The 17,475-nt window shown below is 36.6% G+C and overlaps 1 protein-coding gene across 1 annotated transcript; it reads right to left on the bottom strand.

Annotated features, from left to right (window-relative positions):
- Positions 1-203: 203 nt before the first annotated feature.
- On the bottom strand, positions 204-17,012 carry ARGFX (arginine-fifty homeobox). The gene is given in 5 exon segments (XM_082393601.1): positions 204-1,053; positions 1,055-1,069; positions 1,071-1,495; positions 2,261-2,409; positions 11,358-17,012. Coding segments are annotated over 5 exon segments (750 nt in total). The 5' UTR covers positions 11,365-17,012; the 3' UTR covers positions 204-899.
- Between the last annotated feature and the right edge of the window lie 463 nt (positions 17,013-17,475).

Raw genomic sequence — 17,475 nt, 5'->3', positions numbered from 1 at the left:
TTAACGCTGTTAAATTGATTATTTTATGGCTTCAAATGTCTTTTATTCAAAACATTTCCAATGTTCATTATTAAGTTTTAAGCTTTTCTGTACAAAGGTCTTAATTTTCTTAGTTAATTCCTAGATACTTTATATTTTTCATTGAGAGGTACTTATCTTATTATGTGTTTATTATTGGTTTTTTAAAAAAATTAATTAATTAATTAATTTATTTTTGGCTGTGTTGGATCTTCGTTTCTGTGCGAGGGCCTTCTCCAGTTGCGGCGAGCGGGGGCCACTCTTCATCGTGGTGCGCAGGCCTCTCACTGTCGCGGCCTCTTGTTGCGGAGCACAGGCTCCAGACGCGCAGGCTCAGTAGTTGTGGCTCACGGGCCCAGTTGCTCCACGGCATGTGGGATCCTCCCAGACCAGGGCTTGAACCCGTGTCCCCTGCATCGGCAGGCAGACTCTCAACCACTGCGCCACCAGGGAATCCCCTATTATTGGTTTTGAGAAGTGCCATTAATTTTGTTCATTAATCATATAGCTGGAAAATTAGCTTAACTGTCATTCTAAAAGTTTGTTGGCAATGTAAGTTTATAAATCTGCTGCCATTAAAAGTGGATGACCCCTAAATGCTACTGACCTTTTAAAAAGTCAAAGATAGTTTTGGGAAGAGGGAATTTTGGAGTCTCATTGGCCATCGAAGGGACTAGGAAGGCCTCTCCAGGGAGAGTTGTGGTGCTGATTGTGTAGTACTAGCTATACTTGTGGGAAACTCCTAGTTTTTACAACATTTCCATGGAAATCAAAGTAACACTGAGCCAGATATTTGAGTTAAAAGCAGACAAAGGAAAGAGCATGTACAAGATGCAAGAAGATCCTTTTTCAATACTGTCTGATATTTATTAGTACTTTGATCAGAGACATACAAAGTGTACCATACTGAAGGGGTTCTGGAATTCCAGGCTGTCTCTTAGACTGTAGGCTGCAAAGCTCCAGCTTGTCATACTGAAGCAGGTTTGCCCGGGAGATAAACCTACAGCTGGATCAGCAAAGAGGCTAAGAGAGGAATTCTATTCTAACTGGGCCTTGTTGGTGAGAGATAATGATACAGAGAGTGGAAAGAAGAGCTGGCTATCTCATCCTCAGCAGGAAAACTGTACAGTTCCATGATTTGTGCTATGTCATAGGCATCAGAGTACAAAGCAGGAACTGAGGCCACTAGCCTCTCCAACTGAGGATCTTGCATTTGGACATCACTTGTAGCAATCTCAGTGATTATAGAGTCCCCTGCCCAATGGAAAGGGTCTAAGGGCTGAGGTGAGTGGGAGCTATAGGAATCTGAAACTGCAGGGAGAAAAGAATGAGGACTGGTTGATGCTGTGGGCACATTTTTGGCTGGAAGGACCTGGTTCGGTGGCTTTAGTGATTGCTGCTCTTGTTGCCACTGCTGCTTCCTCTTTTTGAACCACCGATTCCTGAACCAAATCTGGGAGTGGGGGAAGAGAGGAGATTATGGTCTGTTACTGGAGAAGGAGTTTGAGGCTTCTCCTGGGTGAAAAAAGTCAGGTTATAACCCTCATGTTCTCTCCAGATCACTATGATACTGAGTTCTGAGAGAGCAGAGGTAGGTATGAATGGAGTCAATAGGAACAATGAGGGATCAAGGCTGGGCCCCAGAGGAAAAAGAAAGAAAAAAAATGAGGGTATATCTCAGAGGTTGTGTTGGGGGTTCAGAGAAAGGGTCCTAAACTCTAGAGAAGAGAAGGAAGTTCAGGGATGTAGGGAGAGGTGGAGAATTTGAACTAAGGGATTTTCAAGGATTATTTTAGAAGGCCTCTTCAGTGAGCAATATTCTAACAAAAATTTGGGGCCTTAGCAGACTCAGATGTTGGAGGAGTTACTTGTCTGTTGGTAATGTTGTGAATAAATAATTGCAGGGTTTTGCTAGAGAACTTCCTAAGTAAGAAGTCTGTCTGAATGAGAGTCATTTCTCTAATTTGAGCTCTTTCGTACCTCTGGAGTTCTAATTCCAGTTATACTATGTATTATCTCTGTGACCCAGTCACTTGGCTCCCAAAACTCACTTTTCCTCATCTTTTAAACTGGATGATAATAAAGCCAACATATACAATGTGCCCAGCTCAGTACTAGCACACAGTAGGTACTCAATAAATGAAGTGTTACTACTATTGTGTTACAGAGGGAATTTCCAGGCTGAATAGTAGAATGTAATTTGGATGGGGGCTCAAAGCACACCTCAGAGGATCAGACAGACCTTTACTGTTGACGCCGGTAGGTTGAGTTTTAAAGCAAGTTCTCTCTGGAGGTTTTTATCTGGAAACATGTTGCAGCTAAACAGAGCCTCCAACTCTTCATGCTGTGTGTGTGTGAATGAGGTGCGTTCGTGAGGCTTCTTCCATTTTGCTGTAGAGCAGAGATGGAGAGGAGGTGGTTACACTAACACAATCCCCTTCCCACTCAAATCCCCAAAATACCACAACTGTGAATTTCCCATGTCTTCCCCCCAAGCAGGCTTGGAATCTAGGAGATAAAGATCCCAGGTGTTGACTCTAGGAGGTTGAGCCCTGTGTAACATCACTCTGTCCTCTGTTTTCTGAAATTTAGTTTGTCCCTGCTAGGAAATGTTACCTCTTCAATTTTCTCTGTACCCAGTCTGTCTACCCTGCCTAAGCTCAGGACAGTGGACAGTGGTTACCCTTGTCTTCTTTTCCATATTTTGTTTCTTTTAGAAACTGGGAAAAAAACCTCATGTCCCCACGCCTGAATATATAACACACTCTTCAAAATGGGTTTCCTCTTCTCATTTATTTATTCAGGAACCTAGTCTATCTCATCTAGAAAATGGGCTTTTTCTTCTCCAGGCTTTCTGAAGCTCTATTCGCTCCTCTGAGAAAAGGTTCATAAGAAATGAGACATAACTAAATATGTGGAGACAACTGAAAAATTATGGAATATTTTTTAAAATGGCAATGGAGAGAAAAAGGAAATTTTCTAAGAAAATACAATTACCAAAATTTGCTGAAAAACAACTGCAGACACTGAATGGACTAATAACCATTAAAAAAACAAGTAAGTTATAGAATTCAAGGCAATGTTGTGCTAATTCTCCTGCTATATACCCATTTCAGTATAAGGAAGAAGAGTTTTCACTTGGGCCTCACTTCTGTATTTGAAGTCCCTAACACCAACACTAAAATCAGACAAGAATAAACACTATCAACAAAACTAATGCCACTTATGAACATACACAGAAATAACTTTTACAAATATATTTAATATAATCACATATTTAAATGTACATATTCCTAAACTTATAGTATCTAATTTATTTTTGAAGTTCATATGTATTTGAAATCAAATATATAAAATATTAATTTATAATTATTGATTTTTTTCTACTCACATTTTACAAAAGTATTCTATTCAAACTGTTTGCATTTACCTTAAATAGCCATATCTTCATCAACACACTCTGAGCCTCTTCTTTTTTTTTTTTTTTTGGCCATGCCACACAGCACTTGGGATCTTAGTTCCCCGACCAGGGGTCAAACCCTTGCCCCCTGCAGTGGAAGCACGGAGTCTTAACCACTGGACAGCCAGGGAAGTCTGTCCTATTCTTTTAATTAAATAGTGTAGTTTTACCAGACATATAACCTTTACTTTGAAATAAGTTTTTTGTGATACAGCACTTTTGGAATATGTTTATGAAATGCTGTTACTAGGAATTTTGTTTTAAGTTACAAGAAACTTATATAATATTAAGATAACTCTTTTGCCCCCACATTCATCCTGTAGGGGTGCATTTGCGATCTCTACAACTTACTAGTTACCATATTGCTTTAAAACAAGACAATTTTTTATTCATGTATTTGTGTTAAGTCATGTATGGAAATAGTACAAATTTGAAACCATCTTTGTTCCCCAGCCACCCAATTACTCTCTAGAGCTCTTCTGTATAGTATAGTAGCCACTACCCAACATGGCTATCAAACACAAAAATGTGACTAGTTCCACCAAGTACTGAATTTTTAATTTTATTGAATTTTAATTAATTTAACTTTAAACACTGGTATTCAATCCAGTTATTGGGAAGCTTTTTAATATGCTTAGAACAACTTGCATATGTGAATCTACTCTTTCACCTGTAAATTTTATGAACTCTAAATGCAGAGTAAGTATTTCTGATGAAAATTTAGCATTTAGATTGAGATATGCTGGTAAGTGTAAATTATTCACTGGATTTCAAAGTCTTGATATGAACCAAAGAATGTTGGGACTTCCCCTGTGGTCCAGTGGTTGAGACTCCGCACTTCCACTGTAGGTGGCACAGCGTGGGTTCAACCCCTGGTCGGGGAACTAAGATGCTGCATGCGCCACGGTGAGGCCAAAATAAAATAAAAATTAAATTAAAAAAGAATGTAACTATCTCATTGGACTGTATATTGTCTGTTTAGCAGAAAGATGTTACAAGTTAAGATGTTAAATCCTATATGATATACACAATGTCTGATTTAATTATGTATTAAAAATAAAGGTAAAGGCTTTAAATTTATTATCTATTTGTGTATTAAACACAACATATAAAAGTAAATTAGATAAAAAGCTCACAGGTGATAAAAAAGAAGAAAAAGACTAACCTTTGTGTATGTATTTACCTTTTTACATACTCTTAAATTATTATCAGCTTGCTTCTGTGTTTATTTGTAATATTATCCCTTTTAGTAAGGCTATAACAATTTTTTGCCTCAAAGATTTATGCCTATATCTTGGTGTAAGAACCAGACTGTTCTGGCACCTCCTTTCTTGTGTTTATCAAATGGATCTTGGAGCTGCTGATTGTCTGTGGCTTCCCACTTATCTGTGCACAAAGATGCAGAAGGAAGACAGCAGGGAATCATCAGGGCTTAAGAAGATGAGAACCCCCCAAACATCAACAGGTATACACTGGAAAGTTCACCAGACCATTCTGAGAAAAGTTATTTGTGAAAAGATGCTTTTAGACATACAAAAGTTGAAATAATCCATTACCAGCAGACCTAAACTATAGGATATGTTAAAGATCATCCTTCAGGCAGAAGGAAAACATCATATATCTGAAAGGATTTGCATCTGGAATATATAATAAACTCTTGTATCTTAAAAATAAGAAGGCATATATTCCAATTAAAAATCCTTTAAACCTAATTAATAGATTTGAGTAAGCTTTTCACCAAAGAAGATATATAAATGAAGATGTGGAAGAGTGTGGAGAAATTGGAACTTTCATACAGCAATTGGAAATTACAGGTGGGACTGTTAAATGATATAGCCACTTTGAAAAACCATCTGGCAATTTCTTCCTAGGAATCTACCCAAGGGAATAAGAACATTTATCTATGCAAAGATGTATACCCAACTATTCATAGCAGCATTGTTCATTATTGCCTAGTTGGTAACAATCTAAATCTCCTTATTGAATGAATACACCAACTTTTTGTATTCCTACAATGCAATACCATTCAGCAATAAAAGTAATGGATTACTGATACATTTTATACAACATGAATGAACATCAAAAACACGATGCTAAATGAGATGTATACTTGCTAAGATTGAATGATAGACCCATGAAATTATACTATTCTGTTGTGGTTTTGTTTTTTTGTTTTTTGGCCACTCCATGAGGCTTGTGGGATCTCAGTTCCCCTACCAGGGACTGAACCTGGGCCACAGCAGTGAAAGCACTGAATCCTAACCACTAGACCACCGGGGAACTCCCCTCTTTTTTTGTTTATATTTTAAATTTTCTATATAATAAAAAGTTGAAATAAGTAAATAAAATGTAATCTTCAGCAATTATTTTTTCCAAAAGGAGAGGGATTAACCCTGAGATGGAACTGTTATGAGCAGGAACTATGTTTGTTAAGATAAGTGGCTAGAAGTGGAGTGGAGATTCAGTAATCTCTGAATCATTTATGTTTAATAGTAGAAATTTTACTTATCAACTGTACTTTTCTAGAAATGTGATCATGAACAGTTTAAACTCTTCACCTCAGTTTCATCAAGCATAAAAAGGGACTGCTATGACACATGCACCACAGTGTCCATAGCAGCATTATTTACAATTGCCAATATATGGAAGCAACCTAAGTGTCCATCAACAGATGAATGGATAAAGAAGATGTGGTACATATACACAATGGAATACTACTCAGCCATAAAAAATAATGAAACAATGCCATTTGCAGCAACATGAATGCAACTAAAGATTATCATACTAAATGGAGTCAGACAGAGAAAGACAAATGCTGTATGATATCACTTATATGTGAAATCTAAAAAATACAACAAACTAGGGAATATAACAAAAAAGAAGCAGACTCACAGATATAGAGAACAAACTAGTGGTTACCAGTGCAGGGGGAAGGGTATTATAAGGGTGATGGAGTGGGAGGTACAAACTATTGGGTGTAAGATAGGCTACAAAAATGTATTATACAACATGGGGACTATAGACAATGTTGTAATAACTGTAAATGGAGTGTAACCTTTAAAAATTTCATAAACAATTAAAAATTTAAAAAAATGGGGCAGCAGAACTTAAAAAAAAAAAAGAAAGACATTGACTTTACTATCTGTTTGAAGGAAATGTCCAGACTTTTCACGTCTTGTTATACATTTCCTATACTGTTTACACAGGGAACAGTGTTTATAGTTGTATGTACAGCGGGAGTCTGCAACAAGAAGTATATATTTTCAAACAATATTTTAATGATTTAACAATTTTTGTAAATCATTTTCAGGCAGCTGTAGATTCTCACTGCAAATCCCTTGCTTGCTCGTGCATGAGTGTATTTACAATACAAAATATTACAGGTTTCGTATTTTTGCCCATTAGTGATTGTTTCACATGTGTAATGCTTTGGTTGCAATAATCCATTAAATGGTGGACAAGTTAAATGGTGGACAAGTAATGTGAATGGGAAGTAATTTTAAATCATGTGTAATTGGTCACAAGGCCTAAGCTGCAGTAACTGTTGCCTTTTTTGTTTTGTATGTGTTAACCTTTGGCTGTAAAGATGGTGTATCTATCCAATAGGGAGCCATAGTTATTTACACTGACCAACCTAATGTTACAACTACTCTGAGATGGCCAAATATAAATTAAAAGCCTTAATTAAAGAGTGCAATGTTGTATTTTAAAAATATTGGGAAGAGAAATTATTTAAAGATATCTGAGAAATTTTTTAAAAAGAAAACAGAATAGGCTGGACTGCCAGCTAACAACGTACTCTAAATTGGTAACATATGGAATGCTACAGTATTAGTTTAAAAAAAGGCAAAAAAAAAAAAAAGGCTAACTTAGCACTAGACTAGAATATAGAAAAACCAACAAACAAACAAACACTAGCAGATATGGAAAGATGGCATTTCTAGTTAGTAGGAATAGAAGTGGCCATTAGTGTACAAGAAATTAAATTACACTCTAGCTGACAAAATTCAAAAGCAATTCCAGATATATTCGATAGCTAATTTTTTAAAGTTTATATCGAAATAATAAAGGAAAAAAAACCTTAAATGGATAAAATAAATTGCATCAGAGTTGAGAACTTTTGTTATGGAAATGAAAGAGAAAAGACTCATTATCCCTTTAATAAAGAATTTGCACCAAAACAATGAGAAAGACATTCACAAAAAGATAGACAAGAAGAAAAGACAGAGGGCTATGTACCAGATGAAGAAACAAGATAAAACCCCAGAAAAACAAATAAATGAACTGGAGATAGGAAACCTTCCAGAAAAAGAATTCAGAATAATGATAGTGAAGATGATCCAGGACCTTTGAAAAAGAATGGAGGCAAAGATCGAGAAGATGCAAGAAATGTTTAACAAAGACCTAGAAGAATTAAAGAACAAACAAACAGAGATGAACAATACAATAACTGAAATGAAAAATACACTAGAAGGAATCAATAGCAGAATAACTGAGGCAGAAGAAAGGATAAGTGATCTGGAAGACAGAATGGTGTAATTCACTGCCACGAAACAGAATAAAGAAAAAAGAATGAAAAGAAATGTAGACAGCCTAAGAGACCTCTGGCACAACATTAAATGCAACAACATTCACATTATAGGGGTCCCAGAAGGAGAAGAGAGAGAGAAAGGACCCGAGAAAATATTTGAAGAGATTATAGTTGAAAACTTCCCTGACATGGGAAAGGAAATAGCCACCCAAGTCCAGGAAGTGCAGAGTCCCATACAGGATAAACCCAAGAAGAAACATGCCGAGACACATAGTAATCAAATTGACAAAAATTAAAGACAGAGAAAAATTATTGAAAGCAACAAGGGCAAAACGACATATAACATACAAGGGAACTCCCATAAGGTTAACAGCTGATTTCTCAGCAGAAACTCTACAAGCCAGAAGGGAGTGGCATGATATATTTAAAGTGATGAAAGGGAAGAACCTACAACCAAGATTACTCTACCCAGCAAGGATCTCATTCAGATTCAAGGGAGAAATCAAAAGCTTTATAGACAAGCAAAAGCTAAGAGAATTCAGCACCACCAAACCAGCTCTACAACAAATGCTAAAGGAACTTCTCTAGGTGGGAAACACAAGAGAAGAAAAGGACCTACAAAAACAAACCCATAACAATGAAGAAAATGGTAATAGGAACATACATATTGATAATTACCTTAAACGTGAATGGATTAAATGCTCCAACCAATAGACACAGGCTTGCTGAATGGATAAAAAAACAAGACCCATATATATGCTGTCTACAAGAGACCCACTTCAGACCTAGGGACACATACAGACTGAAAGTGAGGGGATGGAAAAAGATATTCATGCAAATGGAAATCAAAAGAAAGCTGGAGTAACAATACTCATATCAGATAAAATAGACTTTAAAATAAAGAATGTTACAAGAGACAAGGAAGGACACTACATAATGATCAAGGGATCAATCCAAGAAGAAGATATAACAATTATAAATATATATGCACCCAACATAGGAGCACCTCAATACATAAGGCAACTGCTAACAGCTATAAAAGAGGAAATTGACAGTAACACAATAATAGTGGGAGACTTTAACACCTCACTTACACCAATGGACAGATCCTCCAGACAGAAAATTAATAAGGAAACACAAGCTTTAAATGTCACGATAGAACAGATAGATTTAATTGATATTTATAGGACATTCCATCCAAAAACAGCAGATTACACTTTCTTCTCAAGTGCACACGGAACATTCTCCAGGAGAGATCACATCTTGGGTCACAAATCAGGCCTTGGTAAATTAAGAAAATTGAAATGATATCAAGCATCTTTTCCGACCACAAAGCTTTGAGATTAGAAATAAATTATAGGCAGAAAAATGTAAAAAACACAAACACATGGAGGCTAAGCAATACGTTACTAAACAACCAAGAGACCACTGAAGAAATCAAAGAGAAAATCAAAAAATACCTAGAGAAAAATTACAATGAAAACACGACGATCCAAAACCTGTGGGATGCAGCAAAAGCAGTTCTAAGAAGGAAGTTTATTGCAATTCAAGCCTACCTCAAGAAACAAGAAAAATCTCAAATAAACAATCTAACCTTACACCTAAAGGAACTAGAGAAAGAAGAACAAACAAAACCCAAAGTTAGTAGAAGGAAAGAAAGCATAAAGATCAGAGCAGAAATAAATGAAATAGAAACAAAGAAAATAGCAAAGATCAATAAAACTAAAATCTGGTTCTTTGTGAAGGTAAACAAAATTGATAAACATTTAGCCAGGATCATCAAGAGAAAGAGGGAGAGGACTCAGATCAATAAAATTAGAAATGAAAAAGGAGAAGTTACAACGGACACTGCAGAAATACAAAGCATCCTAAGAGACTACTACAAGCAACTGTGCCAATAAAATGGACAACCTGGAAGGAATGGACAAATTCTTAGAAAGGTATAATCTTCCAAGACTGAAATAGGAAGAAATAGAAAATATGAACAGACCAATCACAAGTAATGAAACTGTGATTAAAAATCTTCCAGCAAACAAAAGTCCAGGACCAGATGGCTTCACAGGTGAATTCTATCAAACATTTAGAGAAGAGCTAACACCCATCCTTCTGAAACTCTTCCAAAAAATTGCAGAGGAAGGAACACTTCTAACTCATTCTATGAGGCCACAATCACCCTGATACCAAAGCTAGACAAAGATACTACAAAAAAAGGAAATAACAGACCAATATCACTGATGAATATAGATGGTTGTGGGATGAATTGGGAGATTGGGAATGACATATATACACTAATATGTATAAAATAGATAACTAATTAGAACCTGCTGTATAAAAAATAAAATTAAATTAAAAAATTTAAAAAAAAAGAATGAAGGTGAAATGATGACATTCTCAGATTAAGAGAAACTATGAGATCTATGGCCATTAGTCCTGTTCTATAGAAATGTTAAAGAAAGTTCTTCATGCTAAAGGGAAAATTGGAACTTTAGGAATGAAGAGGCACAGAAATAGTAAATATCTGGTTAAATATAATAATAGTAATAATAATAATAATATTTGGAGATGTTTTCCATGTGTTAGACACCTAAGTGCTTCATATACGTGATTCATTTAATTCTCAACAAACACATGGGGAGAAGTACAATTGTTAGCATCCTCTTATAAATGAAGGGAAGTTAAGTTCTTAAAGTCTGGGTAGCTAGAGTAGCTTAACTGGGAATCAGGTCTTACTAACTCCTGTGTGCAAATCTAAGCCCCTGCCCACTTCCTCAGGAGGGGCATTTGAGGGTCTACAGCTAAAACTGGCATATTAAACAAAGAAGCATAGGTTTCATCTGAACTTGGGTATTTTCCCAGATCAGGGCTATGGAAAGCACAAGACAGAATTGCCACCAGGGGTACTGCACTTACTCAGCAAGTATTTATTGCCTGCCTTCTACAGCCAGTGCTTATCTCTGTCTGGTGATTCTGCAGTGAACAAAACACACAAAAACTGCTGCTCTGATGGAGCTTCTAATGATGAATAGTCTAATGAGGATTTTCAAAGAAGTCCAGGCTAGCACAAACCGGGAAAGTATGGGAGCTCTGCAAAGCAGACAACAACCTTCAGTAATAAGGAGTCTCACATTTACTCCCTGACTTTCATAAGGCAATCAGATCTTCCCTCTGTTCTAAATTTACAACCCTCTGTCCTCAATTTACAACCCTCTGTCACCTCCCTCCAATGGGGATGGAGCTGAGTGATCTGCATCCTTAATCTTGCTCCTTTGGTCTTTTAAATCCTTTTTGACCACTTAAACCCCACATTCTGGAGCCCTCCCCTTCTATCCCTCCCCTCCCCCTGCTTACCTGTCATGACTGCCCATTTTCAAGCCCTCTTGATGTGTCTCTCTGGAAATGCAGTTCCTTCAGTGTGCCCTCATGGTGAAACACCCTGTATTTAAACATAATTTTTGATACCATCAGACCCTTGCACCATCCAGACACACCGCTAATGTCACACCCTTCATTCATTCAATCATTTATTTATTCAATAGAAATATGCTTAGAGACTAAATAACTGTTGCTGGAAATAGAGTCATTATTCTCTTTATACTCAAACTCCCTACCTTTGACCAACCCTTTATGCTGGCTCCTGTGTCCTTTTGATACCACCACCTCTTTACTTTTACTCTTGCATTATTTAAAGTTATAGGTCTGTCTCTTTAAAACAGCAGTCCAATTGGAGAATTTTAACATGGATTAAATCCACTTATGTTTGATAGGATAATGATTAGTAATCTATGAGGACTGATTTCTACTTCCTTATCTTTGTGCTTTGTGTTTTTTCTTTTTTTCACTTTTCCTGCCTTCTGTTGGAATGGTTGCACTGTATTCCCTCCCCCTCTCCCACAATGGTGTGTAAGTTATATGCAAGATTTAATTACCATTAATTTTTTCACATACATACTTGCCTTTAAAAATTCAAACATTAATCTGTTTCTCTATATGTCTTCCAAATAATAAAATGCTCCTTGAATTTTTAACAGTGAATTCTCCATCTTCAGTCTTTTGTGTTACTTTTGTCTAGTATTTTGCCTCTTTTAAAAAAATTTTATTGTAGTTGATTTACATTGTTTTGTTAATTTCTTCTGTACAGCAAAGTGACTCAGTTATCAAACTTGCTTTTATGCCCCTAAAAGTCATCATTGTTATTTTGTCATAAATATTTATTTAGATGTAACCATAGGTTTATCAAGTTCTTTGGTCATCACTGTTTTTTTTCATCCTTCTTTTTCCTCTTGGCACAGTTTTATTCTTTCTGAAGTAGCATCATTAGTAGCTCTTTTAGTGATGGTCCATTAATTGTAAACATTTTAAGACTTTCTTTGCCTGAAAATATATTGATTACATTGTCAATCTTGCATAATAAGTTAGATGAGTATAGAGCTCATTTGAGACATCTGCTGACAGTCAAACTTTTATTCCTTTATAGGTAATCTTTCTCTACTCTCTAGTTGCTTTTAAAAGATTTGTGCTTTGTCCATAGTGTCTAGGTAAGATTTCTATTTATCCTGTCCACATCTCACTATACGTCTTCAATCTAAACTTTCTTGAGTTTTTTCAATTATGGACATTTTTGAGCGATTAATTCTTTGAACATTGCCTTTCTTTGATTATCTTTGCTAGCTTCTTCTAGAATTTCCATTAGATTTATATTAGACCTTCTCATTCTATTCTTAATATTTTTTAACTGCTGTCATCTCCTTAACTGTCTGAGCTCTAGTTTGTTTAGCCATAATGCTATATATTTTATCACTCTGGCTAATGCTTTTTGTTGAACTTTAGTTTTGTTTTCTCTGTGGTGCTTTGCCCCCCGCCCCTGCCACCATCTTCCTCAAAATGACCGAAGGCTTACTCATTCATCCATCTGTTTGTTCTTTCATTTATTCACTCATTACTTATTTTTCCCCTCAAATCTATTAATTTATAATTGACATAATAACATATTAGTTTCAGGTATAAACATAATGATTCAATATTTGTAAATATTGTGAAGTGATCACCACAATAAATCTAGTTAACATCCATCACCATACATAGTTAAACATTTTTTTTTCTTGTGTTGAGAACTTTTAAGATTTACTCCCTTAGCAAGTTTCAAATATGCAATATGGTATTATTAACTACAGTCATATGCTGTACATTATTCATCACTTATTTATTGAATGACTACTGGGTGACAAACACTATTCTGGCATTGGGTGGGGGAAGTCAATTAGGACTTTAATAGACTTGACTTCTGCTTCAAATCATAGTAGAAATCATTGGATTGTTGGACTGTGCTTCTCTAGACTGGGGAGGAGACTCTGATCCTGGCCCTTTCCACTCCTCCCATCAGCTAGCCAGAGGGCATAGACTAAGCCATAGATCCAGAAACAAAAGACTAGATTCACACCCTGCAGCCTACCAAAGAAGGAAGATGGAAAGTACCATGTGACAAAAGAAATGTATCCAAAGTAAAGCAAGAGTATAAAGCAATAGACAATAGGAAAGAAAAGATTTAGGCATTAAAGAATCAACGCAGGAAATGAGATAATGATCGACAGGTGTTCCAGAAAGAGAGGACACAGTACAGAAAACTCACAATTTATCCCAACATCTCTCTCAGAATCTCTCTTATTCCATCTCAGTACATCATTCTCTTTTTCGGTATCTCTCAGTTATGTACGTCTATCAATTTCCATTTTTCCTCTCATTCTCTTTGTACTCCTTACCTTATATCCATTCAGTACCTAAAAATTCAGCTTAACTACAATTTGCTTAACATTTATTTTATATACATTATTTATCATGCTCTGTGTTGTGTGCTGAGTTCTAGGGACACAGTGACAAGCAAGAATTAAAATGTTTCTGCCCAGAAAGAATTTGTTATCTAGCGATTTGATTGGCTAATAAGCATATGGAAAGATAATTAAAAGGAAATGCCATTTGATATAGGAATGAAATAATTTTTCCTTTTCCTTTTTTCCTTCTTCTGTTTAAAATATGAATATAACTCAGGGTTCATGGTGCAGGGATAAGCTCTGGCACTTTTATTCACTTGGGAAGAATGTTAATTTCTTTGATCTTTTAGGAACTATTTTAGGTTACTGTCATTGAAATTTTAAATATTTTAAAATATATGACACAAAAATGTCATATAAACTTTTAGCCCATTGTTTATATTTAAAAGAACTTATAAAAATATGTAAAAGATGTTGTAAGAAACAAACTATACAATGATATTCATTATGTTTTATTGTCAAAATTTTAGAGTAAACCTAAGTATCTATCAATAGAATAGATAAATTGTGGTACATTTATTATATGAATTACTCTCTCAATAAAAATGAATTTGGAAAACCTACCTTAAAGTACAATAAATTAATATATCTATATTTCTTTATCTCCTACAACTGAATGCAAGTCTCTTGTATGTAATATTTTGTTTATTGCTGTATCCCCAGAGCCAAACCCTTGATTTGGAACAAAGTTAAAAAAACAGTTATTTTATGAGTGATTACATGGATGGATGACAGATGCATGAGTTAATAGGTACTGATTGGGAAGAGTCTCTTGGAACTTTTTAACAAGAAAATATACTTATAAGCAAAAAGACCAATAAAGAAAAAAAAGAGAGAAAGAAGCAAACTGTTAACAGGGATTATTTTAAGAGATAGGAATTCCGCTGAATATTCACTTTCTTCATCATATTTTCATTTTTTACAATAATGAGAAAAAATGAAAGTTAAAAGAAAAAATCTCATTTGCTGAACCCTTTCTCCATCTCTCTGCCATTTTCCAGCCTGCCTGGTTCTACTCTGGGTTTACCTCGAGTGGATCCAGAGCAGGGGCCGTCCCAGCTCTCCCTTAGGCAGCTCCTCCTTCCTTTTCTCCATCCCCTTTCTTGGCTGGGTGAGAAATGCAGATTCTTCCTTTTCAGATAGAGGCCAGTCTATGAAAAGGCAGGGCTATAGGGTTGTCCTGTAGCACTGAGAGGAAGAGCATGTGCTGGGTGATGATGCCATCTAGGATGATGGCAAAGGTTTCCAGCCTCAGAAGTGAGCAAGGAGAAAACTGTTTGCAGGGGTGGAAACACATGGTGTGTGTGTGGAGGAAAATTGTCTGGAAGGAGCTGTGTTGCTTGTTCTCCACTCTCATCCTGGAGAAAGACCCTGTGCCAGTTATGTGGCATAGACTGTGGTTGTTGAGGACATTATTCTTTCATTCCATTTAATCCATTTATTCATTCTAGGTGGCTGGTACTCCAGGGACACAACCTTATTCCCTGGGCAGGTCCTGTTTTTGAAGGTCTGATTGGTTCATTCTTCCTCCTTAACCCCAGGATGGCTCTCCTCCACCTTTCTTTCTTCTTAGCTGGGCAAGGGTCTAAGACTTCTCTGTAACTCTTGCCTGACAGGAAGAAGAAAGAAGAGAAGGCAAAGATGTAAAAAAAGAACTCTGGCAGTTCTCCCAGGCATCAAAAGTGTCCACAAAGTGATGGGGGAGGGCAGAAAAAGAAGGAAAAGAGAGTGGGAAAATGTAGAAAAGAGTGAGAATGGATTCTGGAGCTGAACTGTGTGCATCTAGGCTACACTATAGATGTGTGATCTTGGGCAATTCACAAGGTCTCAGGGTGGCTATGAAGTTAAAGCCGTTAATATCACTAAAAGAATTAAACATTTATGTTTGTTTATTGATTGGTTGCTACATTCTCCCTTGATAAGTGAAATCCTCTTTCTTCAAGGTTTTCATAGGTATTCCCTCCCTCATCCCAGGAGGAAGAAAAAGGACAAATCAGTCTGAGGATATCCGGGCCCAAATATTAAACTCTAGGAGATTCATAGTTCAGGAATCCTTCTCAATTGATGTCTCTGGTATGAAGAGTTAATATTTACATCTCAGAGAACATGGTACATGCAATAAAGTCTTCCTCAGACTAATTTCCAGATCAAATAACAGAACTGAAAAATTTCAGAAAAGGAGGACAGTTGGGTTGAAATTAAGATACACAACAGAGGATACTGTGTTTCTTTCCTTCATCATTGTGTTCCAGACCCCAACAAAATGCCTGACATAGGTGTCATTCATCCATTCCACAAATATTTTGAGTGTCTACTATGTGTCACACATTGTACTAAGTGCTGGAGATAAAACAGAGAAGAAGACAAAGTTCCTGCCCTCGTGGACTTACATTCTGGTGAGGAAGTGAGTCTATAAACATGTGAACAAATACTACATTTCAGAGAGTTATAAGTGTTATGAAGGAAATAGAGCTGAGGAAGCGAAAAGAGAGTGCTGAGCTATTGGGTGATATTTAAAAAGGAAGGCCTCTCTGAGAAGGTCACTGTTAAAGCAGATTTGTTGAATAATTACACAGATTCATACAGTCTTCTTTTTATTCCCTCTCATTTATGAAAGAGATGGGTGGGCCTCCATCAACCAAATTTTGGGGATGACAAAATATTTTAGGAAAACCCTAAACCAATGTTTAAAGATGATCTTGCATAACTGAATGACAAAAAATTTCAAGTTCAAACAGTTCCCTGAAAATCTTTCTTTAAGGATATAATGTAGTCTATAGGAAGAGGAAATTCCAAGATCCTATTGTTCCATCCCAGCTACTGGACATATCCTTTTTCCAAGGAAGAATGGAAGGAAGGATTAAGAGACAGGGATAATAGAGTGGGAAAGTCTCACATACTTCTAATTGGAGATCTGGAAGAGAGAGAGAGAGACAGAATATAGTTGAGCAGTATTTTAAATATAATATCTAAGGATTTTCCAGGACTTCCCTGGTGGTGCAGTGGTTAAGAATCCGCCTGCCAATGCAGGGGACACAGGTTCGAGCCCTGGTCTGGGAAGATCCCACATGGCAGGGAGCAACTAAACCCGTGCGCCACAACTACTGAGCCTGAGCTGTAGAGGCCGCAAGCCACAACTACTGAAGCCCGTGCACCTAGAGCCCATGCTCCGTAACCAGAGGAGCCGCCGCAGTGAGAAGCCCACGCACGGCAACGACCCCTGCTCGCTGCAACTAGAGAAAGCCTGCTCACAGCAATGAAGACCCAGTGCAGCCAAAAGTAAATAAATAAATAAATTTATTTAAAAAAAAATGAATTTTCCAGAATGGATTAATCCAATACTTAGATTCTAGGAGCCTGTTTAATCCCTAAAGTTTAAAAAAAATCCTCATCTAGACACACCATGAACACCAAAGTGCTCACATACTGGACTGCAAGGAAGGAAAAGAAATATAGTCAGTTCTGTAGATTAAAGATGGCTACAATTTTTTTTGCTACTTTTCCCATTGAGAGGAGGAGGCAGTGAGATGAATGCAGTTTCTCTTTTGCAGTTATGGACTCCCAATTTGTCTTGGCAAGTTCCAGTTTGTTCTCATGCTTCCCTGTTTCACATCCAGGCTTTCTTCCCAACTGTTGGCCCT

This window comes from Balaenoptera borealis (assembly GCF_965194805.1).
Source record: "Balaenoptera borealis genome assembly, chromosome: 5".
NCBI lineage: Eukaryota > Metazoa > Chordata > Mammalia > Artiodactyla > Balaenopteridae > Balaenoptera > Balaenoptera borealis.
Note: the sequence above shows the minus strand (reverse complement) of the source record. Positions and strands in the feature narration are given on the sequence as shown.